At 31.9% G+C, this 26,554-nt stretch overlaps 2 protein-coding genes across 2 annotated transcripts; one reads left to right on the top strand and one right to left on the bottom strand.

Annotated features, from left to right (window-relative positions):
- The first annotated feature begins 326 nt into the window (after window positions 1–326).
- Window positions 327–11,422, top strand: LOC134727205 (nucleolar protein 12-like). Its single transcript, XM_063591585.1, has 5 exons — window positions 327–456; window positions 6,568–6,673; window positions 9,647–9,832; window positions 10,331–10,434; window positions 11,283–11,422. Exons 1-5 carry the CDS (start codon window positions 377–379, stop codon window positions 11,419–11,421), a joined length of 615 nt encoding a protein of 204 aa, XP_063447655.1. The 5' UTR covers window positions 327–376; the 3' UTR covers window position 11,422.
- A 4,304-nt stretch (window positions 11,423–15,726) lies between these two features.
- On the bottom strand, window positions 15,727–26,235 carry LOC134725532 (large ribosomal subunit protein eL34-like). Its single transcript, XM_063589432.1, has 5 exons — window positions 26,152–26,235; window positions 22,443–22,456; window positions 17,832–17,911; window positions 17,183–17,286; window positions 15,727–15,828 (listed from the first exon to the last, which is right to left on the bottom strand). The coding sequence occupies exons 1-5, from the start codon at window positions 26,214–26,216 to the stop codon at window positions 15,741–15,743; spliced, it is 351 nt and encodes a 116-aa protein (XP_063445502.1). The 5' UTR covers window positions 26,217–26,235; the 3' UTR covers window positions 15,727–15,740.
- Window positions 26,236–26,554: the final 319 nt, after the last annotated feature.

Raw genomic sequence — 26,554 nt, forward strand, 5'->3', positions numbered from 1 at the left:
TTTTTTAAATAAAAACTTACCTTAAAAATTTATGGTCAACTCGACTTTTAGAAATCGATAGGTCATATCGTTTAAATTCTTGTTCATTTCATGTCTCCATAACAAAAAGTAAAAACACAAAAATACTGAACTCCGAGGAAAATTTAAAAAGGATATATATCCACTATATCCGATATCTCCTATAATATATAAGATATCCTATATATAAAATAAATCCATTATCATGGACGTCATACTTATATTCTTGAAGGGCTTCTAGTAGTCCGATTGTGTTATAGGCCGAGTTTGTTATAGGCCGAGTATGTTATAGGCCGAAATTTAAATATCCAGTCTTTCAGCAGATCAAACTCTTTATAAAGCTTGAAAAATATAAAACATGGGATTTGAGAAAAATAAGAAAAGACCAAAGAACAGAAAAACAAAAACAATACTTGTATTTGATGTTAAAGCCAGAGAGTAAGTATTCACAGTGATTTTTTTTGCATAGCTTATGAAGACAGAAGTCCACAAAATATTAAAATTATAAAAAGAAATTATGACTGAGCAACACAAACCACAGCACAGGGGTTTGTTACAATGGTTTACTATCCATACGAGCCCCTAAAAAACAGCGGTTCGTATGGATAGTAAACCCGGCTTTTGTATCAAACCCCTGTGCACAAACCTCACACAAAATCATTATTTGATACAGCCTTACACATGTTACAGGCACATAGCTCTAGAGTGGGGTGCCTATTTTCGCCACATCTTTCCATGTTTTCTTCAGTTTATGTTCAGGTCTTTATGTTTTTGAAGTAAACTGATATTTCTATATGAAGATAACTTCAAATGCAAAATATTCTTAGCCTGAAAACGTGTTTGTTTTGGGTAAAATCATCTGAAAAGCTGGATTAAAGGGTGTTTGAAATTTCCTATTTTTTTGTCAATGGGGGACACATATTCGCCGTTTTTACATAAATAATAAATAAGCTTTATTTAGAGTCGGCATGGTATATAAAACATATCTATTTAAAACCAAATAACTGCAACTTTAAACAATATTTATCAAATAAATTTCTTTTCAGAATAGCAGACATTTGAAAGGTGTAAAAAACTGAAATTTAGTCAAAGAATTACTAAGGAATGCTTCTTTGAAATCGTTTTTGTCATTCAGGAAATTGGCTGAAATCGTTGTCCATTTTTCGGTCCTTTACCGTGAGTGCTGAAATTTGGTCTCATTTTCAAAAATAATCAGATTTGTGATAAAAATATTATTTAACGGCATATTTATTCCATTTCAACCATCCTTTGAAGTTTTTACACCTCAAAATCATAAAACGGCGAAATTGTGTTCACGGGGAATATGAGTGCCCCACTCTATACAAAATAAATGTAAATGAATTAAACCTTTATCATGTTTATATTTATATCTTTACTATACACAAAAAAATTATGTTCCACTTTTGTGAATTGACATTTTTGTTATATTCTATCCAGCAGATCTTGACTCCGCTTAAATTTTACATGTGTGCTGTCAATTTAACCGCTCACATCTTCGGTTGGTTTAATTTTCTACTGTTTTGTACAGACTAAAAAGGGTCATCATGATTTGTTCTGTGAAGGCTCAGTCGTTTGTCAAATCATATTCTGTTTTCCAGATACTTTCAGATAGATGATTTAATTTAACAATCGACAGGTAGCAGCTGTAGATACATGTAATTAAATCATACCAAGTATTGCCAAGTTTACAGTCAGAATATATGCAGGGATCTCCACGGCCTGTTTAATGATGGTGCACTGCCTCAGTGGCATCATTCAAATATCTTGCACCATCGTCAAATGACCCACCACATTGTTAAATTGTTGTTGTGGTTGTCCGCCATCATTCAAAACTGCTATGCTTGACGCCATTTTTTTTTAGCAATTATAATCAAATGTATGTAATTGCATAACCCTTAGGTTTTTTTTATATTATAATCCAATACAGTTCTAGCGCCTGAGGGATATCCGGAATAATATCACCAATCACTTGTATTTGAGCTTGTACAGGTAGATCATCAACTTGACCAGACAGCTAGGAGAATACTATCTGAAGATATACGATTCATTTATTGAATTATTCAACTAAGTTTCAGCAAAGGCTTATGATAATTTAGATAAAATAAATAAATTAATAATCCAGTTACAAAGAAAACAGTTGAACATGTCGAACACATGCTTTATTTTGACTTCCGCAATCCACATCCCTCTTTTTTTAAGAAGTACAAAATAAGACGTAAACATTAATATTATTTCATCGCAAATAACTCCTGTACTTCTGTAATGATAATATAGAATTACTTTAAAAGTTTAATCCTTATAATTCTTAAGCCAAATAATAGCGACTTTTAAATAACACTTGTTGTAACTAAGGAGTTGGCTGCCCTATTGACTTTCTAAAATCCATAAATGTTCGAAAATTGCAACGGAATCTTAAATGAAATACATGTAGCACCTACCTCCAAAACTTCTAATTAATTAGATATAATATTCTAATTTGAAGCGTACACAAGTAAAGAAACAATCTGTCCAATGAATATTTTCATTTGTATGACGTCCTCTTTTGCCATGACGTAAATTCGTTAAATTATCCATGAAATTGAAAGTTCTTGGAATTTTATTTGAATTTTAAATTTATACATTTTCATAGCTTTAGTGTATTTATTTTATTTCTTTTTTGTCATATATGCCCTGAAATAGACACAACTGTTATGCATTTGTTTTTTAATCTCTGATAAAGACTATTAGCCGAAAATCCCGGGATCCCTGCAAGCTTTTGTATCGCTCATGAATAGATGACGAAAGTAGTTTCGGAAACATGGTTTATCGAAGTGTAAATTAAAAAAAAAAATCTAACTGACCAATCCAATTCAAGTATTTATCGATATGCAAATCATATTAGAATTATAATCAAATGAATACATCAGCGTTTCCGTTTTATATTTAGATTTGAAAGATGCATGTTTCATAGCATCAATTCGCTAGATAAAGTCATTAAAAACTGTTTCATTTGTCAATGTTTGCTTTATAAATCTCTTCAACCTTTTACATAACCTGTACCAATCATTTTGTTGTTTCTGCATATCAGCCATACTGGTAATGGGTTTATGACTTCTGAATTTGTCACTGAGTGTCCATGAAAAATCACATGTTTTTTAACCCCCCAAAACTATTCCCAAAACAGCAAGAAAACTACATAGGAACCTTCATGACAGCTTTTGGTCGTTCTCAGCTTAGGGAGGAGCATAAAGGCTTGGCATTTGAATGGTTACAAATTATGGCAATTAATGAAAATATTGATAGTTCTATATATAGATAATGAAAATTCAAAAAAATATAATTTAAATAAGCAATGAATTAGCATGTTCACTATTTCTTACATGGAGGGATGAAATACTTTTGATCACGCTACACTGTACAGCGTAGACACTATTTGTGATGGTGAAAGTTCCTTCATCGTTTAATTTTCATCCATGGAGATTCCTGATATACATATTTGAAAACCAGTAACTTGGTTTCCAAATCTCCTCATATCCACATTGAGTTATGATCACCTTATATATTTTGTCATGGTTTGTTTTAGTAATAATCCTATTGCTTGGGTTTTAAACTAATAAAATTCTTATTTTTATCCTTTATATAAAAATGATAAACATTTTGAAACATTTTCTATTTTTCCAAAAACAATCTTTATTGTTGCCTATAATCATGATAATTGATAAGTCCACTTAATTTTAAATTTTACTTTGGAGGACACATACCTGGTCCGAGACCACAATTGTCGTCCCTTGATTTTCGTTGTTCACGAATATAGTCCCTAGTGTTAACAGTGGGTTAATTGCCAATAATTTTTATACCCCTTCCAAATTTATTTCTCCATGTTTAATGCCTCAAATTGTAAGAAGGGGGGTGAAACTACACTGTAAAAAAAATTGGGTCCAGAATTTTACAGGAAAGTAGTGATTTGGTCCAGCTGAAAAAGGTTAAAAATTAGCACTTCGGAAGCTGTCAAAAGATTTCAAGACACCCTAAACACAAAATTGTCCATATTTTGAGTTAGAGGCGATGAAGTTTTCTATATTTTTGATATAATTTGTCCCAAAAGTAGTACAACACACTGTAAAAATTTCATTGAGAAAGCGCAGGTGGGATTTTTTTAATTTTCATTTATGTTCTAAAAGAAATGCACTACGAATTAATTGTGTTCTCGGACCTAAGAGGTGAAGTCTGTAAATATAGAATCTGTACTTTTGCAACTTCCCTAAATGATTTGGTGGTTTCAATTTGTCAAATAGCATGAAACTAAAGGATTTAAACTTTTATTTTATAGAATTTCTGCAAAAATGACCAATTTTGGCATTTTATGGTCAAAATAGGCATTTTAAGGCTTTTTCAATATTGATGCATACATGGCATCCTGACTTTTTATCTGACAGGTTTTCATGTGTCAATACTTGTGTTTCTATGACTTTGTCTAGTTCTTTTACTTGTTTATGAACTCAGAATCTACAGAAAAGAAGATTATCTCAGACAATATGTACAAAATGTGTTGTATAAATGACCCTTGTCTAACGCCCTGTTTGGATGAAGTCAAAAGTGGGGTTCTTGGTACATAAAATTTTGAAGTCCACAATAAAGACCTCACTAAATTTGTATCAAAAGCACTTTACAATGTCTATTGTACCTGTTCCATCTCACATAATATCTTTCTTTTCTTCTGTAGGATAGCAAGTGGTTTAAATATAAGCCTGTTGAGACTAAAATTGCATTCAAGTTTTCATTAAAAAGGCAAAAATCTTTGTATCAGACCATACTGTCTGTAAGAAAAGTTAATTGCAAGAGCCTTTTTGTGCTCAGATTTGTTGTATCATGTCACATGAGTATAGAAATGATAAAAAAGACACAATTTTTTATTTCTTATAGCCTCAATATGTATTTTTTAATGTAAATATGTGGCACGGCATAAATTGACCATTATTTTTTTCCAGTCTTACTTGGCTTAAGACCCTTTTAAACTAATATGATATGTTGTGTGTGACTTTTCTTTCCATTTAAAGTACATTCAATACATATGTAAAGATTATTTATAACCAAAAAGATTCACAAATTTAAAATTGCTGGAAAATATTACATCTTCATGTAAGGCTCCCTTTCATTGAAAAACCTAAATTTTTGGGCCAAGGCTGATATAAATTTGACTTTTGAATAATTATGCTAAGTCTGATAAATCAAATGAGTACTCTATTTCTTTTAGTACATAATAAATGATATATTAGGACATTTAAAAAGTATTTTTTTTCAATATTTTAATTTTCAAAGCCCAAAATGTTGATAGTTGAAATTATTCAATTTTAACGTCAAAATTTAACACGCAAAGATGAGTATAGAATTTAACATATTGTCTATAATATATATCCTATTGTTATGAAACTTTGCAAGCAGTGTTATAATTTATTAAACTTTGGTCATACCAAGTTTTTCTAAGATTTGTCAACTATTTCTATCCTATTAGGTCCGAGACCACAATTGTCGTCCCTTGATTTTCGTTGTTCACGAATATAGTCCCTAGTGTTAACAGTGGGTTAATTGCCAATAATTTTTATACCCCTTCCAAATTTATTTCTCCATGTTTAATGCCTCAAATTGTAAGAAGGGGGGTGAAACTACACTGTAAAAAAAATTGGGTCCAGAATTTTACAGGAAAGTAGTGATTTGGTCCAGCTGAAAAAGGTTAAAAATTAGCACTTCGGAAGCTGTCAAAAGATTTCAAGACACCCTAAACACAAAATTGTCCATATTTTGAGTTAGAGGCGATGAAGTTTTCTATATTTTTGATATAATTTGTCCCAAAAGTAGTACAACACACTGTAAAAATTTCATTGAGAAAGCGCAGGTGGGATTTTTTTAATTTTCATTTATGTTCTAAAAGAAATGCACTACGAATTAATTGTGTTCTCGGACCACCTGGTACATTTTACCTTTCAACATTTCAAAATTCCAATGTTGGTGTTATATGCAAGATGGCTCTGTATTCTTTAAAGGGAGCTTTAACTTTATATCAATGTTGTTTATTTGCGTCTTTATACTTTAATAATAATACATGTATACCCATGCTACAATTGATAGTTTTGTTTTCCAGGTAAATTGTAGACAAAATTGCTCTTTCAATATTTTCATTTGGTAGCTTCCATAAGGGAAATTCCCCAGTAGTTATTGACAGATAGAAGGTATGAGGATAGCTGTCTCATTTGCAGTCATAGTATATCTCTAAAAGAGGTCATTTGTATGCATTTCCCATGGGGTCCTATGTTAAACTAAGTCCCCCGCTGGGGGCCATCTTGGATGATGGATTGCCTACAAAGTAACAAAACTTGGTCAGCACCTCAAAAGGGCCAAGTGAGCTTTTCTCATCACTTGGCGTCCGTCGTCATCGTTAACATTTTACATTTTGAACTTCTTCTCGAGAATCACTGAATGGAATGAAACCAAACATGGCATGAATGTTCCTTATGAGATTTTAATTTAATCTTAGATTTTTGATCTTTTTAGAGAATTCCTGACAGGATTTAGGAAGAGAAAAAATGAAAGAAGAAAGAAGGCTCAGGATGAACGAAAAAGTCAAATGAAGATAGATAAGAAAGAATCAAAGCAGAGAGTAAGCAATCCTGACAATTTTTAACTCACCTGTGTCAAAGGCCAATTTTGCTTCTCATCACTAGGCGTCCGTCTTCTGTTTTTGTTAACTTTTACAAAAATCTTCTCCTCTGAAACTACTGGGCCAAATTTAACCAAACCTAGCCATAATTATCATTAAGGTATCTACTTTGGAAAATGTGTCTGATGACCCTGTCTAACATGGCTAAAAATAGTAGTTTTTATACAACCGTAAACTTTTTTTGGGAACGTCTAATGGTGTGATTTCGTCGTCTTCGTCGTCGTCGTCTGCAGCATTCAAAGACACATTTGGTGTTCTGACACTAACTTTAGTTTAAGTCAATGGATCTCTATGAGATTTAATAAGAAGGTTCAATACTACAGAAGAAAGGTTGGGATTGATTTTGGGGATGATGGTCCCAACTGTTTTGGAATTAGGGGCCCAAAAGGGGTCAAAACAAGCATTTTTCTACTTTCGATGTATTAACTTAAGCCTGTGATTAACAGCAAAAGTAGGCCAGATACCAGGTTACGCAGAACAATTTTAATTTGTTTTCAATTCTGTGCTCTAACTTCAGTGTGTCCAAACAAATCTTACAAAACTTATACACAATTCTTTTAACCACAAAACCAAGATCAAGTTTGAATTTTAGTTATGCCCCTTTATGAATGGAAAAAAATACTACAAAATCACAGGCCTTAGATATAGCATAGGCATATAAAAGAAATTAACAGAGCTCATTGTATAATTGATTATTTTAGAACAATAGTTTAAGGTTGCAATAGAAAATATCAAAATTTGATATGATAAATATATGAAAAAAGTGATTTTTATACGACCGCAAATTTTGAAAAAATTTTCGTCGTATATTGCTATCACGTTGGCGTCGTCGTCGTTGTCGTCGTCGTCGTCGGCGTCTGAATACTTTTAGTTTTCGCACTCTAACTTTAGTAAAAGTGAATAGAAATCTATGAAATTTTAACACAAGGTATATGACCATAAAAGGAAGGTTGGTATTGATTTTGGGAGTTTTGGTCCCAACATTTTAGGAATTAGGGGCCAAAAAGGGCCCAAATAAGCATTTTCTTGGTTTTCGCACTATAACTTTAGTTTAAGTGAATAGAAATCTATGAAATTTTGACACAAGGTTTATGACCACAAAAGAAAGGTTGGGATTGATTTTGGGAGTTTTGGTTACAACAGTTTAGGAATTAGGGGCCAAAAAAGGGCCCAAATAAGCATTATTCTTGGTTTTCGCACAATAACTTTGGTTTAAGTTAATAGAAATCAATGAAATTTAAACACAATGTTTATGACCACAAAAGGAAGGTTGGTATTGATTTTGGGAGTTTAGGTCCCAACAGTTTAGGAATTAGGGGCCAAAAAGGGACCCAAATAAGCATTTTTCTTGGTTTTCGCACCATAACGTTAGAATAAGTAAATAGAAATCTATGAAATTTAAACACAAGGTTTATGACCATAAAAGGAAGGTTGCTATTGATTTTGGGAGTTTTGGTCCCAACAGTTTAGGAAAAAGGGGCCCAAAGGGTCCAAAATTAAACTTTGTTTGATTTCATCAAAATTGAATAATTGGGGTTCTTTCATATGCCGAATCTAACTGTGTATGTAGATTCTTAACTTTTAGTCATGTTTTCAAATTGGTCTACATTAAGGTCCAAAGGGTCCAAAATTAAACTTAGTTTGATTTTGACAAAAAATGAATCGGTTGGGTTCTTTGATATGTTGAATCTAAAAATGTACTTAGATTCTTGATAATTGGACCAGTTTTCAAGTTGGTCCAAATCTGGGTCCAAAATTAAACTTTATTTGATTTCATCAAAAATTGAATAAATGGGGTTCGTTGATATGCCAAATCTAACTGTGTATGTAGATTCTTCATTTTTGTTCCCGTTTTCAAATTGGCCTACATTAAGGTCCAAAGGGTCCATAATTAAACTAAGTTTGATTTTAACAAAAATTAAATTCTTGGGCCTCTTTGATATGCTGAATCTAAACATGTACTTAGATTTTTGATTATGGGCCCAGTTTTCAAGTTGGTCCAAATCAGGATCTAAAATTATTATATTAAGTATTGTGCAATAGCAAGTCTTTTCAATTGCACAGTATTGTGCAATGGCAAGAAATATCTAATTTCCCAATATTGTGAAATAGCAAATTTTTTTTTTAATTAGAGTTTTCTTTCTTTGTCTAGAATAGTAAGCAAGAAATATCTTATTGCAAGCATTTTTTTTAATTGGAGTTATCTCTCTTTGTCCAGAATCAACTTAAATCTTTGTTATATACAATATACAATGTATATTCACTTTTTACTACCAACTGATAAATTTAAATGATCTTTACCATTCAGTAATAACAAGCAGTTTTTTTACATCTTAATATTTTATGATGTATTTAAATGAGTAGTTATTGTTGCAAACTCCATTAGAATATTTTAATTGAGATTAGTTTTGGAATAAGGGAAAGGGGGATGTGATTAAAAAATTGGGTTCAATTTTTCTCATTTGAAATTTCATAAATAAAAAGAAAATTTCTTCAAACATTTTTTTGAGAGGATTAATATTCAACAGCATAGTGAATTGCTCTAAGAGAAAACAAAAATTTTAAGTTCATTAGAACACATTCATTCTGTGTCAGAAACCTATGCTGTGTCATCTATTTAATCACAATCCAAATTTAGAGCTGAATCCAGCTTGAATGTTGTGTCCATACTTGCCCCAACCATTCAGGGTTCAACTTCTGCGGTCATATAAAGCTACGCCCTGCGGAGCATCTGGTTGATAATTGCTAAAAAGATAATAAATTAGTTAAAACCATCAAAGCTGTGAGTAAATACATGTTTGAAATAATACACATCTATAACATGTTTGAAATAATACTCATCTACAGTTGCAAACTTCCAAGAGGTGCTATCCAGCACTTTGATTTGATAACTTAAATTAATTTTTCTTGCAGAAAAGGGAACTGTTAAAAAAGAGTATGGAATACACAGGAAAAAGAAAAAAACAGAATCCAGAAATGGATTTCAAAGAATTTGCAAAACCAGAAGTTATAGATCTACCAGACCATACAGTAACAATCACTGACATATCTGATATAGACTTTGCTGGTCACAATGGTCTTAGACTTGGTCAAAACAAGGTAGGGGCATTGATTGTATAGATGTTAGGTGAACATAACTAAATTTGTCGACCAACTGATGAATATCCCTCTGTTGGTTTAATTTCCTTTCTTTTTGTAAGAGTTACTTCCCTTAATTTTCAATTTTTGACCAATTGAGCAAAAAAAAAAAATCAGCATCAAGATTTGCCAAAAAAAAATCTAAGTCAGTTGAGTTGGTTCCTAATTTTAGTTATCATCCTTAAATGACTGCCATTTTTTAAGAAAGCATGTTTAAGATTTTTTTTTGTCAATTGTAAGTGCTTTTTCCAAATGTTATTTTGAAAATATTTATTCAGTTATTTTTCAAAAGATTAAAGAGATAAATACTTTGTTTTATTTCAATTCAAGTTTGAATGCATGCTGCATATGTATGCAAAATTTGACAGAAATCAATAAAATAATCCCTTTACTGTAACTTAACCTTAAATTGTCATACCAGGTCTAACTTTATATTCAGCATTCATTTTTTATTTCAAGGAAAGTGAACAAGAAATTGAAGAGGAAACAGAAGAAACAGGGGAGACAAATGAGGATGGAAATAAAAAACCGTTAGACAAAAAAGGCATTAAAGCATTTTATAGGTAACATATTCTTATTTATTTTTTATAACTCATAACTGAATTAATACTTTCTTGAACTCATAACTGAATTAATTACTGTGCATAACTGAAAGGGTTTGTTCTTTCTTAGTAGTGATGATAGTACCAATTAAGAAATTTACTAAATTACAGTTTGAATTCATCAATTTAACTGATCAAATGGTAAAGCATTTTTAGCTCATGGATTCAGTGACAATTTATATACAGTATGAAGTAAGTGCAGTGAAATTGACAACTTAATTTAACAAAAGTAAGGTGGAATTGGTAGCACTTAATTGTAAGGAATATTAGTTTAAACCTAATTTTTGTTTGTGCTCTTTTTTTTTTATTGTTCATGAACATTAATAATGTGTTAACTGTTGATATTATAGTCTTTTTCTTCTTCGCTGTGAATACCACTGTCACTTTAATATAATTATAATCAATTTAACTATTGTCAGTTTATTGTCTTAATTTTGTATGCCATAACCATTTAATGTAAATGTGTTTGTGCTAATAAAATATTGTCTATATTGTCTATTTAAATCATTTGTAAAGGGTTTCACAGAACCCTGTACTGCTGTCAGTGTAAAAGTCGATCTGTTTGTCCATCTGTCATCTACATGTGGACATTAACTCAAAAACACTTTAAACAATTTGGATAAAAATTAGGAGAATTGTTTATGTCTAGTGTTTTTAATGCTGTTAGTTTGAAAAATATAAGGCTTTTTCAATTTTCATAGAATTTATTAGATGCATTAGAATTTATAAGGTAATTTTTGCTTTGAAGGATTCTTTATTATGTAACGCACTTCTGACAAATTGAAACTATAATTCTTTTTTTATTTCAGGAAAAAGTCAACGGAACAACATATGAGGAAAGTGTTTGGAAAACATAAAGTCAACTATACACATGCACAGGACAAAAAATTCAAAATGAAACGTAGAACTGACTTTCCTAGAAAGAAAATTAAAAAGAGATGTAACTGATTTTGTTTCTTCTTCACTTTGACAGGAATGCATAGATTCTACCCTGTTAAATCTTGTATGAGTCAGTACTCAGAGAGTAACAATTTATCCTTAAAGCTTACCTGACCCAAAGGATGATCTATTTTCATCACTTCCACTGTACTTTGTTATCATTCGTCAACTTTTCAAAAATGTACTCTTCTGAAACTACTATGCCGCTATGAACAAAATTTGGCCCAAATTATAATTTGGGTGTCTAGTTTAAAATCATGTGTCTGATCCTAGCTTCAAACCATCTTAGCCACAGGCTTAGAATATAACTTAGTTATAAAATGCAGGTTTTATTAATTATCTTGAAATCACTAAAGACAGAGAAACTGACCAGGGAAAAAATGTTCAGGATGTTGAGAGGTAAAGATTGAACATTTATTGCCTCACATTTCTCAAATACCAATAGCAATAGGACACCATATAAAAATGAGATGTGGTATGCTTTCCAATGAAACACATACCAACCAGTGTTGACATTAAGTGGATGCAAGTAATCATAGACCACCATACAGCATTCAACAATGAGAAAAGCCCATACTGTAAAGGCGGCTAAAAACAAACCACACATAAGCATCAAAATAAGAGTACTCACAGTTACTGAAAGCTAGTTCATGGCCAACATTAACCAATAAACAAAGCCTGAGCACTTAGACTTAAATATCAATCAGTACACATGAAACGGATTTAGTGTAAAGACATCATTATAACAGTATTGAGAAACACATGAGCTTGTGCAATGCAAAAGTTAACAGTAACAACAGGATGAGGTATCATCATCAGTTACACTATTTCTTTTCACGCAATCACACTTTTCTTGAATAGTTCTAGTTTCAAGGGATGTCCTTTAGAGGTATCAATCCCAGTAAAAATATCCTCACACATATATTGCAGTTTACATATATATCTACTACTGTAAGTCTTCAAATCAAAATCAAAAAACGCAATATTTGAGATTGCTCTTACAGGTATACTGTGATAACATTGATAATTGTTAAAAATAAGTTCTTTTAAAGTATCTATTAGTTTGTATGGATCATATTTGAATTTTCAGACTAAAAACAACATCACTAAGAACAGTGCATCTGCTTATTCTTTTTAATCATAATAAAATAATGATAATGAGCATACCTGCCAACTTTTCAAAATTGGGTTTTGCATGCAGGATGGCTGTCATAGTCCTAAAAAAAAAAAAACCTTCAAGTTGGCCTTCAAATACATTTTAATGTTGTTTTTAGCTTCTTCATATTTTGATTAGCTGAAAGTGATTGTAAAATTAATTGTTTTGTTTGAAATTGTGGACAAAATTGCTCTTTCAAATTTCAATTTGGGAGCCTCCATGGGGGAAATATCCCACAAATAGTGACAGTTTACAGGTATGAATGAGGTCAAGGTCAAGATGAAACTGTCCAGACAGTCATATTTACCTTACACCAAACATACTGGTAGTTAATTCTACTGCTGAACTCATTCGCTCCCAAGAGATGGGGCATTTAAAAAAAGTATGGAGGGTCATACGGGCCATCAAAGAATGGTTGTCACCATCCCGCCTACAGACGGGATTGGGGGCTAAAGGGTTAATGTATCGGATAAACTGACAAAACCATGAAAAACTAACATTGTCCAATGACCACTTCCATACGCCAATAAGTTGACCCTGTTGCTTATAGCATTTGAGATATGGACTTGACCACAAAACATTTACTTTAATTAAAGTACTATGAACACGAGTTCAAGCTTAGATGAACCTTGTCATGCTGACATCATGTACACCTTATAAACATTATATAAAACATCAAATTGAATATAGTTGACATATTGTTTAAAGTATCTGATAAACTGACAAACATGATAACTTTTCATTGACCCATGAAATAAAAGCAAAGTTGGATGAAACCTGCCAGAGAGAAGATACACAGCACATAATCAGTCCTCACACCAATTTCGGCAAATATAGTGTTTTAAGTATACGAGAAATATAACAAACCACACAAACCCTACACCTAAATCAATGAACTATGATCATGAAATAAAGGTCAAGGTCGGTTGATAACTGCCAGTTGGCATGTTCACACACCAAATATAGTTGACCTATATTTCTTCTAGAATATGATATACAGACTTGACAGTGAATGTTTGATCACTAATCCTTGAAATGAGGTCAGGAAATTTCTGTGTGACAGACATATAGACCTTTAAAGGCTACAATGTATCTAATATAGTTATTGTGTTACTCATAATAAGCAAGTATTCCAAACAACAAAAAATATATATATATATATTTTTTCAAACAGTTTCTGAAGAATGATTAATCGATTGATAGTTGATTAATGACCCAGTCAAAAATATTTTATGCATGTACTGAACTAATAAATTAGAAACATCAAAAATTCATGCAAATGAGTTCAAGATCAGGAAGACATGTACACTTTAGAATTCATGCAAATGAGTTCAAGATCAGGCCTCACGGTCATAAAACTTTTGAGCATGATTTTTGTACTCAAGATTCGAAAATCAACCAATCAAATTGCTGGATTTCATGTTTCAAGCATGATTTTTGTGCTCCAAGCACTGAGCAAAGTTTTATGCCTTCAAGGCCAGGAAGACATGTACACTTTAAACCAAAAATATGTACATTATTGCTTTTGGTATTTGAGAATACATAATAAGAGATCAGACATTTACTAATGAACCACAAAATTGAGATCAAGGACATAGGAGCAAGACCGACATGTACATAATGCAACCAATCTAAATATCTATCAAATACTGGTAAAGTTGACCCAATTCACATATTCAGAATAGTATCATTAACAAATAAATCAACTATAAAAATTAGTTCATCAGATGAAACATGCCAGTCAGGCACCTGGAATCATTCTATACCATTGTATCCCAAACTGTCTGACCAACAAAATGTCAGACAAAAAATCAGACACAGAAATTTAAGATATTTTGGTTGAATATATAGTAAAAAAGTCAAAAAAATTTTTCCAGTCAGACAAACCCTATAATAGTTTGGCAGTCTGCAATACAACCCTTTTTTAACACCCACATTATCACTTGGCAAACAAAATCTCGCCAGATTCCTAAGCTCATAGGGTCATCACTCAAAAACAAAAGTTTATGAATATTTCTGGAGGATATTCACACAAACATGTCCTTAGTATCTACAAATAAATTATGTTTTTTTTAAAGAGGAGAAGCAAACTGTTGAAGTAGTTTTAAAGGCCAACATTCTACTGTTAATCCAAAAAGTTCTTATTACGTAATGCAACTGGTTGAGTATCACAACATTCAGAACATGCATTCTGATATCTGTATTAAGTTTTCCTGTTGACTTTGTTGGGTCTTGTTTGCTTTTTTATTATCCACAACTCCACATCTACTTTTTTGACAAAAGTGAATACATTTAATCATTCAAGGGAAATAACTTCACAGGGACACCGTTGACATTTGCAATTGACTGATATGTAGATTATACTGTGCTGATCCATTCTTACATGTGCATCTTTTCTATGACTGTTTTAGCAAAAGTTTCATAAATAGACAAGTTGGCAAAAACATAATCTCTTATATTTAGAGAACCCCCTTAATCATTTGGTTTCAGTTATAGAGGCATTTCTGTTAATCTTGTATTGCTGTTTTGTTTCAGAGATAATTGGCAATTTAATGGAAAATTAGTTACCATATTGTCATTTAAGTCCAATAACTCCATTAGGAGCCTTCCAATGTTCTCCGTATGTAGATCTTAATTTGCTGATCATTGTTTTTTTTGTTTTTTTTTATTAAACTTATTAAGAAAATTGACAAAATCATTAAAATAATCAAAAAATTGTTGTTAAATGTACAAAAAACACTAATTCCTGTAATAGTTATCCAAAGGGTTCAGTCATTTGGGTGTGTTGATTTTATATTGCAGCTCAATCTATAATTGTATTTGATTTTTCTCTCTCATTTGAATGGTTTTACTTTTTGTCAATGGAGAGGAGAAATGTTTATTGCTTAGTATACATTATGAGTTATGCTAATTATCAAGGCGATAAATTGACTAAATAATTCACTTTTTACACATTTTGACTAGGAAGGAGAGTCGTCTCATTGGCACTGGCACCATATCTGCTTATTTCTATACTTTCTTACATCTCATCATATGATCTCTGGTGGATAGAAGTCTCATTGGCATTCCTACCATATGTTATTATTTTTTTAATGATATATATTGTATATCCATTGTTTTTCAACAGCCAGTGGGCTAAAAAATCATAAAATATAATGTCTTGATCATAGATTTATTTAGTGGCTTTCTTTGCAGCTTCTTGTGCCTTAAGCACCCGAACCACAATTTTCTGTTCTTCAATCAGGAAAGCTCTGATAATTCTGAAAATAGAAATAAACAACTTGTATCATGTGTATAGAAGAGGTGTATTCATTTAAATGAAGGTTATTCCAATTATTTAAGAGTTGAATGCTTCATTTTGTAAATTCATTGGGGGAGTAAAAGGGTTGACCAAAGTACATTTTGTATGAAGCAGTGAAGCACTTCATTCTAAAAATGTGTGCATTCAACACTTGTCATCATGCTTGTTAAACTTTTAATGCATTTTACATTTTTTTGCTATGACCATGAACTGTGCACTTTATTGGGGAATCGTGTGTCATGAATGTGAAAATTCATAATGACACGGGAATTTTCTGTTAGCCAATCAAAATAATGTATTTAAGGCCTGCTTTGGTCTATATTAGTTAACTTTAACAAATTGAGACTTGAGTGGGGAGTGCTTTAATTGGCACTCATACCACATCCTATATCTACTCATCACAAATACTAAACATTGACTGGTGAACCATAAAATAAGGTAAGGTTAGCTGAACATATATTCATCTTGTAATTTTGCCACACACCTCAGATAGTTGACCTACTGCTCATAGCTTGAGAAACCAACATGCATTGTAATCACAAATATGTTGCTGATCTACAAAATAAGGTCAAGGTAACCTTGTCTAACAGACCAAATATACCTCACAATGATTTTTTGTATCAAATTTAGTGGTCCTCATAACAACTTGATAGAAATGTGGATGTTCATTTTTTTTTAATAGCAAAAAAATTATGAAAAAGAGATCAAGGACGACAGATACATGTATATTAAACTTCATAAAATGAGTCATTTGTATACCAGATACAATTTTATCCAGGTCTTCTATATTCTATAAATATTTTTTGTTGATATATTAGTATGGAAACTCATTTAAAATGAATCTAGTCCTTTACTTATAAATCATGCACCTTTAACATTGGATCACAGAGATATTGACTTTTAATGCTGATGCAGTATAAAGCAATTACTAGTTTAATCAATCAATTTAACATGGGAAACTGTGTTAAGGTTCTTAAATCTGTAGTATTTAAATAGGTTATTGCCAATCTTTGTGTTTATCTGCAGTGTATACGCTGCGCAGGAAGATTCTCTGCTTAATGGTCACAATTTTAGTTTTGATTTTAACCAGGAAGTAAAACGTATTCAAAACATTTTCATAGCTTACATGTTCGTAATGACCCTCAAAGAAATCGCAGAGAACCATACACTGTATAGGGGTACAGGAAATAAAATTTAGCAGCGAAATTTGGCAAATATTCTCCACTTCCATCTTTTAACCAAATTGCATTGACCAAATTAGGTGAAATGACTTGGGTGTCATTCCTGAATGTTTTTTAACATGTGATATTTACCTCTGTCTGACACATTTATGACATCTAGACCCTCCATAAGCTCTGGTTACGGATTTTAGTCTCTTTGACATTGAGGATAGTTCCTGTGGTCTTGCAGGAGTAACCTGAAAAAAAATAACAATTAGTTCAATATTAATCTTGTTGTTTGTTTAATATCTAAGTTTGAATGTTAACTGTACACAACATAAATGATCCCCAATAAATTTATCCAACAAATCCGTTACTAAAGATTGGCAACCCAAGATCTCATAAAAAAAATAAAGAAGAAAATTGACAGGATAACTTCATACATTGAATAAATAGTTTGGTACATTCCATTTTTATTTTAATCCCAAGATTTATAATGGATTCTCTAATGTAGTAAATTTGGGCCTCTTATTTTGTACATCTGGCAGATCAGGACATGAGGAATTTTGTCAATGTAAAATCGAAATATTTCCTCAACCAAATAAATGTAAACTGGTAGGATCGCTGCACACTTGCAGTTGTTTATTGCAAAATTCAGTGCAAATAAATTATGAGAGAAATTTCTATCCTTTAAACCCCTTTTTCAAAGTTCATCATAGTATGTCAGACATCAAATCTCGATAATTCTGGAACAATTCTTTAAACATTTTCAAATAGTCTTCCTTAAATATTAATCACTTACTCCATGTAATTTAACTTTACAGCCACCACATTTTGGTACTGCACCTGCCTTCTTTGTGTACAGGTAAACAAGTTTTCCACCTGTAAATTTACAATTTTATCAAATTAATTAAAATAGAAACCAATATTTATCCAACAGTGTTCTCCCCAGGCCGTTTTAGCACTGTGCTTTTCAGCGATATCACAATTTCTTGCTGTTCTATTGCACTCACTGTGTGCAGGGCTATCCAATGCAAGCGTGTCGCTTTATTTTTTTCATATTTTTTTCAAATTTCCAGCTTATTTTTCACTTTGAATCATATGATCGATTGCCGTCAGGACTGGTTTACTATTTCTGAATGAATTATTTCTGTTGTATTAAGTAACTGTGCAGGACAAGTCTAATAAATTTTACAAAATGGCGACTTTGAAAGATCCAAATAAACAAAGATTTCAACATTGACATCTATTTTTTAATTAAAAGAATATAACGAGGCACAGAGCTCCAGATAAGCTGCGTATTTGCGTGATCACGCAATACAAATAATAAAAAACCCAATGCAATTGCCCATTGTTGGGTTCAATAACCCAATTAATTCAAAGGGAAACCCAATTATATGCCAAAAACATTAGTTCTCAACCCTTTTATTGGCTACAGTTTACGTTATTTACCCTTATCTGTTTACAGTCTTTGCGTAAATCTTTTTTTATAATATTCATAATTGGAAATTTCCTTTCGTCCTAAAAATAGATCCCTGCATCAAGTAGCTGAAATGGGTCCCTGTTGGAGTTTTCCATTGCTCAATAAGTACACATGTTTTTGAAAACATTTCAATCTTCTCGGCGTTTATCCATTAGCATGTGTCATGAAGTCCAGTGATATTGTTTGCCTTAAATTAGTGGAGAATAAAGGCTTTTTCCCCTGGAGAAGAATCCCAATTTGAAAAAAAAAATGGCTTAAAATTATTCCCAAAAAGACTTTTTTTTCCCCAAACAGTGCTGTCTCAGTAGAAATTGTGCATGAATATAAACTGAAAAACACTCATTTAAACATTTTTCACGCTATTTGCAGATTTGAGGGTCTATTTATGTATCATCACTGACAAAATGAGGTCTTATTTTAAAGCAGGGTTTGACTCTTGAAAATGGCTCTGTAAATTGAAGTTTCAGTCAAATTCATGGTTAATTTTAAATTTCCCAATTTGATGAAAATGACGCATATTTTCCCCAATAAAAAAGGGAAGAGGTAGTTTTGAAAAAAGCCAACAATATCACTGAAGTCATATTTGTTTCGAATTGCTCGGGATTTATCATAACATACATTGAATTCAAACGAAAGTGAATGTCCGATAAAAATATTGAATAGAAGCATGTTTTCTGCTTCTTTTGAAAAGCTGAGGGAAAGTTCTGATGATAACAAGACCCAACCAGTTTTATTAGGAAGCGTCCATCGAACGCACGGGCGTGTATGCATACCTTAAAAAGAACATTGCAATCAAACATCGGGTTTTCGTCAAAAACAAAATTAGTTGGAAAAAGTGAAAGGCCAAATCAATTATGACATGATAAAGCACCAGAAACCTAAAGTTCTAATAAAAGACAACTAAACCTAGATTTATGTAAATTGAATAAAACAAAAACATTCATGTATAATTAGAGTTCTTATATTATTTTTATTTCATTTTACGGTTAATTCATGAATACACATATACAGGCACTGTCACTGGTCTCAGAATTTATTATATAAAGGTACAAGACAAGTGCCTGTGAATACACATATCAATTTTTGTAAGAAAACACAAAACTGGCAGAAGGTTTAAAACGGGACACAAATTGAACCTAATATTGCTCCTCAGTGAATAAACCAAATAAAACAGCTAGCAAATAACCCTAAACCAAATAAAACAGCTAAACAAAGAAAGAAACATATTTAAGATGGAAAAAAATCTGGGGTTGATATTGCCTAAATATTCAATATTGTGTTGATGAAAAAACCCAATACATTAAGGAGCTTGGTGGTGAAAAACCCAATTTGATATTAACATGAGGGGTGAACTGGAATTGATAATGCAATAAAAAAAACTTTATCACCCAAATTATATAAGAAAATGGTGGGTAAAAACCCCAATTTGTGAATCCTTATCTGGAGCTCTGGAGGCATATATGAATGAAATGAAATGAGATCAAATAAATTGACAGCATCTCCCAACAACACTCACAAACTTGTTATAAGAACTTTGAACAAATGATGATTTTCAAAACGATCAAACACAGGAGTTTGTTACAATTTGCCGGGCTGAATCTGATTTAATACATTTCAGGGCCAGTATATGGCATCAGTGGCAACGAGAGGGAGGTGCTGGAGAATTAGTCCAAAGTTGTTAGATCAACCGAAGTTTTAAAGCTCTCAATTGTCTTAGCACACACGAGATTGTCTGGTAGTCTATTCCAATCGGGTATGGTTCTTACAAAGAATGAGTTTGTATTGATCGGATTTGCTAGGTTAAATTTTGAAGCACCGGCTGTTGTTTTGAGCAAATTTAAATTTGAGAATGGAAATGGGGAATGTGTCAAAGAGACAACAACCTCAGTCCTGACCATAGAAAAAACAACAGCAGAAGGTCTCCAAAAGGTCTTAAATGTAGCAAGAAATTCTAGCACCCCGAGGCGTCCTTCAGCTGGCCCCTAAACAAATATATACTAGTTCAGTGATAATGAACGCCATACTAATTTCCAAATTGTACACAAGAAACTAACATTAAAAAATACAAGACTAACAAAGGCCAGAGGCTCCTGACTTGGGACAGGCGCAAAAATGTGGCAGGCTTAAACATATTCATGAGATCTCAACCCCCCCCCCCCCTATACCTCTAGACAATGTTGAAAAGTACATGCATAACAATACGCACATTTAAAATTCAGTTCAAGAGAAGTCAGAGACTGATGTCAGAATATGAAACCAAAGAAAATAAACAAAATGACAATAATACATAAATAACAACAGACTACTAGCAGTTAACTGACATGCCAGCTCCAGACTTCAATTAAACTGATTGAAAGATTAATGATTTCTTCATATGAATATCAGGCACAATCCTTCCCGTTAGGGGGTTTAGCATCATACAATATCTACAATGTTTGTTGTTTTATAGTCACTAAATTGTTTTGATTTAATTTGTCGTTTCGGTCTATAATACTGAGTCTTACTATCCATAAGAACCCCAAAAATGAGCAAATCTTTGAAGTAGTATCACCTATTCTAACTTATAATTGTTTAGTCAGCAGTTCTACAGTAATGAATTTTACCATTTGAAAACATTAGAGAGGATATGATTAGAAAAACAAACCCTAAGCTTATACGACTTGAGAAATTCACCTACTCGATGTCCAGCTTGAATGAAGCCATTTGAATACCTGGTATTATAAAATGTTAAGGTCAGAAAAATAAGAAATCATTATGCTAAAAAATGTCAATTCCTGTCAAACCTTGTAAAGTTAACAGTACATTGCTATAATGGGTTACAAAACCTAACACAGAAGCTGACAATGACTTTATTGTTGGTCCTACATGTTCTGCAACATCACTTATTAGTGCTAAGAAAGCTTCACATAGGCAGTCTGGTATAGACCCATCATGGAAAAAAATTTCTCTATGGGTTTAACTACACAGATAATATGAGGATTAAATGAATTTACAATGGAAAAAAAAACCTCTTCTTCTATATATATATATCAGACCAATATTACATTAACAAACAAAGGGGTAACTTTCATGAGCATTATGAGGACATTATTACAAGAGACCAATAGCATAATATAAGAAAAACACATAACAGAATCAATTACAAACAAGAGGAGCGCCGCGACAAAGTAACTGAGAATTGTCAAAAATTACGCGCTTACCACAGCACTATCCAAAAATCCTGGGGAGAACACTGTATCAATCTTTAATATTCTCAAATAAGATATAGTTAAAACAAATAATTGTAACTTGTATGCTTATGTACAAGATTGAATTTATGAGCATATTAAGGCCAAATAAAAATATATGTGTGGTTCCAGTAACCCGACCGACCCTAGAACTTTTTATTCATTTCAGAAAAAATATGAATTTCCATCACAAGTATCTGTTATGGCTAAAATGCAACAATTCATAACAGAATGCAACAAAATTAACTAACTGTTTATTTTACAACTAAACACAGGTAAAATGGCGGACTTCCGGTTGGGGTGTGAATAATACTGGAAACAATTTCAGTAAACACACGATTTTTTTCTGGATTTTGACATTCAAAAATTAAATTAAAAAAAAAAATAAAAAAAATTTGCCGACCTACCAACCCTATTATTTAAAAGTATGTAACTGGAACCACACATATATTTTTATTTTGGCCTTAACACATTTCATGATATAAACATTGAAATATAAGATTGAATTTAGCCAAATGTTGTTTATGAAACCATTTACTTAGGGCATAATACGAACAGTGTATAAATGAAAATATATTTTCTTAAGCTTCAAGTAATATGGATTGTTCAATTTTAAATTTATCAATGGTAAATGTTTAAAAGAGCAAATATTTTCTTAAACTTCCTACTTCTTAACAAAAGAGAATCTTATTTCAAAACTTACCAGGAGTCTTGGACCTGTAAATAAAAATAATTTTTAGTATAAAATACTTCATTTATGATGTTCATACATAACATGTCAGATTTAGTTTACATTCCTATAATTTTACAATAAAATTGAGAATGGAAATGGGGAATGTGTCAAAGAGACAACAACCCGACCAAAAAAAAAAAAAAAAACAACAGCAGAAGGTCACCAACAGGTCTTCAATGTAGCGAGAAATTCCCGCACCCAGAGGCGTCCTTCAGCTGGCCCCTAAACAAATATATACTAGTTCAGTGATAATGAACGCCATACTAATTTCCAAATTGTACACAAGAAACTAAAATTTAAATAATACAAGACTAACAAAGGCCAGAGGCTCCTGACTTGGGACAGGCGCAAAAATGCGGCGGGGTTAAACATGTTTGTGAGATCTCAACCCTCCCCCTATAAAATTTAGTAAATGTTTTGACTAGTTTGTGATATCGAAAACCCTGGTGTAATAATTTTTCAGTAATACATAAATTTCTTTCGTTAAAATCTAAAACATTGTTACATACACGAGCGAATCGTACAAGTTGAGATATATAAACACCGTAAGATGGTGACAAGGGAACGTCACCATCTAAAAACGGATAATTAACGATAGGAAATGAAAAATCATCCCTTTTATCATAAATTTTAGTATTCAGCTTTCCGTTAGTGATATAGATATCAAGATCGAGGAAAGGGCAGTGGTCATTGTTAGTATTAGCTTTATTTAAAGTGAGTTCACCAGGATAAATTTCATTAATATACATACTGAAGTCGTCATTATTGAGAGCCAAAATATCATCCAAATATCTAAAAGTATTATTAAATTTGTTTATCAGATGTTGTTTTGATGGGTCTTTGCTTATTTTTGTCATAAATTGTAACTCGTAACAATACAAAAAGAGGTCCGCAATAAGTGGTGCACAGTTAGTCCCCATTGGAATTCCGATAATCTGACGATATACGGAATCCCCAAAGCGAACAAAAATGTTATCTAGTAAAAATTCAAGGGCATATATAGTATCAAAGCATGTCCAATTAACATAGTTTTTTTGTTTATTGCTACTAAAAAATGACCTAAAAGAGTTTGAACATATATATTCACATTCTGATTTTTTGAATGCCCATTTAATTAGGTGTGTGAATTTTTTCTTAATGAGAATGTGAGGCAATGTGGTATACAGGGTAGAAAAATCAAAACTTTGAACAGATTCAAAATCACCAATATAAGCATGCAATTTATCAAGTACTTCCAACGAGTTCTTGACACTCCAAAAGTAATTTATTCCACTATTTTCGAAGGCCTTATTTGAACAATTTATTATAAGGTTTTTAATTGTACCAAGTGTGCTGGTAAGAATAATAGACAATTTAGTAGTTGAACAATGGCTTGAAGACGAAATAAATCTATATTTGTAAGGGGTTTTGTGTAGCTTCGGAAGCCAATACATAGTTGGAACTTTCATTGTATTTGGCTCTGCTTGTAAAGCGGTGGCTAAAAGTTTATGTTTGTTACAGATTTCGTTTTCTGAAAATGGAGTCAGTTGGAATGTTGGTGAATTGGTGATTTCCTTTTTCAGAACCTCGATGTAAAATTTACGTCGACAATAATAATATTATTAGCAGCTTTATCGGCCGGGACAAAAACAAATTCCTTGGCTAGTTCTTTTAGTTTATGTTTGATACGAGAAATAGGTTTATTGTGGTTATTGTTAATAGTAAAATGTTCTTTAAAATGTTGAATACGTATATCAACTATCTTCATTACTGAATTAAAAAAAGAGTCCAAAGATTTTTTGTCAGCTTTTTCCCGTTTTATCCATTTCATACAGTAAGTATGAAGTGAGTCGTGGATGATATTACGACACTCATTCCAATTAATAATTGACGGGGGACGATATTTAGGTCCTTTACTGAGAAATGATTTTAACTCTCGGTCTTGAACGATGTTAAGATCTCCTGTTATAACATGGGAAATGGGTCCATAAATATATTTGGAATTACTGCAATTGCATGAAGTAGGTGTATTTAAACATATTTGACAGAAAGAGTCTTTAAAGTATAGCCCTTGTTACCTCTGAGATCAATGTGGAGATCCCATTCTTTTTAGTCCTATCAATTACTGAACTGGTACTTTAAAGTCATAAGAAACCTCAAATCAAAAAAAATTAATGCATATGTTTTTTATAACTCAATGGATAGTTTTCATTGTAAAACTTATGTACATATACTTTTTTCTGAAGAAAATTCGTTAATTTATTCATATTTAGAAGAAGTTTACTTTATTTGAATTGCTTCCTTCCAGCAAGCAATTCCCCCGATATATTTTCCGTATGCAAGGTGACCTCAGTGACACATCTCGTAAATATCCGGTGACCACAATACGCATGGATGTCCTTAAAATAAACTATTATCTGAATTTACATGTTAAACACGTGCTCAAATTCCATGCTTTTTTGTTTATTTTTCGTCAATTGTTGACAAACAGGTGACAATCGTTAAACTTCGGCTTCAAAACACGAACTTTAATTACCTGCCATATTTTCACAACAACACTGACCGATTGAAAAAAAAATGACGATTATACGAAATTTACAAGAAAAAAATGATAAATTCAAGCACAGAAGACTAAGTTTATGATGTTTGTATGCATTGGTTTAAGAATTGGAAGAACATTATTTTTCACCGGTCACTCGTTTCTTATGACTTTAAGGACACCTAATGACGGGTCTATAACAATTATTAAAAGCACCATTTTTTTTTAGGAAAAAAAGAGTTTCACAAACTTCTTTTTAAGCCCACAGATATTTGACCTAATAGCAGTAAAAAAAATTACCAAATATTTATCTTTATTTCCTTTCAATTTTTTAAAAGCTTGTATCATAATATCTATTAGCCTTCTGCGAGTAAGAGAAGGAAGATTAAGTACTTTAATTCTTTCTTCATATAAACCCATATATATATCTTTAAAAGACTATTTTCATATACAGTAACCAACCGACTTTTGACTGGTTTTAATATATTATTTTTCAGGTTACCTACGAAATCGTGGTACTCAATCAATTAAGAGCAAGGCAAAGAAGTAACATCAAACATTTAGTCTTCATGCTTAATAACAACAAGTTCTACAGCCATGGCTTGTAAAATTTTACTCTACTAGCCAACAGAAACAAATTTAAACTTTTGAAGAATTAAACTTTGGCCTTGTGGACTCAAAAGTTTATCGTGAAGGCTGAACATTTAATCTGTGTGATTTGAGGGGAAACTTTACTATTTACTGATGAGTTTGTTATGTAAATAAAATATGAAGCAGTATATTTTCCCAAAAAATTGTACTGATTAAATGTTTGATGCAACTTCTTTATGTTTCTCTTAACTTACCAAGTACCAGGATGTCGTAGGTAACCTGTCAATAAATTATATAAACCAGAGTCAAAAGTCGGTAATATGAAAAAAGTCTATTGATTTAGTAAAAAATTGCTCTCATTTGCACTTTTCCTGCTGCCATGACTGAATTAATCATTCCTCAAATGCAGATACCACATGCTATTTCAACAAGCAGTCCTACCTGTACCAACACATTATTATTACATTCTGCTAGACCTTTGAATGATATCCCAATTTACATAGAAATACAACAAAAAGGTTTTGCACTTTCATATTATTTAGCTTTACTCTTTTTTCTTATATTACTTACACTGTCCTTCTATTGCTGTTGGTGTTGTAACACAGGCGACGTCTGAATGTAAGTCGCTGAGTCATCTGGAAAATAATACACACAATGTTTATAAAAATAATAAAGATAAATAACAGGTTCAGCCTTTCAGGCTTCACACAATCTGTTTAGACTATACATAGCTGGTCATGCTCACAATATTTTATGTGAAATGCTAAAATTATACATGTAATTTACTGTTCAGTATTTGGACAATATTAAACTTTGAGATTTTGGACATTTTGTAAACCTGTCAAATGTCATTGCTTTTGAAAAATCTGATCAGAAATTATGTTCGGTTTAGCAGGATTCGCACGAAACTGGAACTTGATATTTGAATAGTTAATGTGGCATTTACAACTGTGTTTGTAAACAATTTTGGGAG

Source organism: Mytilus trossulus, chromosome 7 (assembly GCF_036588685.1).
Source record: "Mytilus trossulus isolate FHL-02 chromosome 7, PNRI_Mtr1.1.1.hap1, whole genome shotgun sequence".
Lineage (NCBI taxonomy): Eukaryota > Metazoa > Mollusca > Bivalvia > Mytilida > Mytilidae > Mytilus > Mytilus trossulus.

Excerpts from the sequence above, each read along its gene's own strand:
- LOC134727205 (XM_063591585.1), top strand. The coding sequence starts at position 377 with ATGGGATTTGAGAAAAATAAGAAAAGACCAAAGAACAGAAAAACAAAA. Across the intron at positions 457-6,567 it reads TTTGATGTTAAAGCCAGAGA|AGAATTCCTGACAGGATTTA; the intron begins GTAAGTATTCAC and ends TGATCTTTTTAG. Across the intron at positions 9,833-10,330 it reads TTAGACTTGGTCAAAACAAG|GAAAGTGAACAAGAAATTGA; the intron begins GTAGGGGCATTG and ends TTTTATTTCAAG.
- LOC134725532 (XM_063589432.1), bottom strand. The coding sequence starts at position 26,216 with ATGACTCAGCGACTTACATTCAGACGTCGCCTGTGTTACAACACCAAC. Across the intron at positions 17,287-17,831 it reads GTAAAGTTAAATTACATGGA|GTTACTCCTGCAAGACCACA; the intron begins GTAAGTGATTAA and ends ATTTTTTTTCAG. Across the intron at positions 15,829-17,182 it reads CATAAATGTGTCAGACAGAG|AATTATCAGAGCTTTCCTGA; the intron begins GTAAATATCACA and ends TTCTATTTTCAG.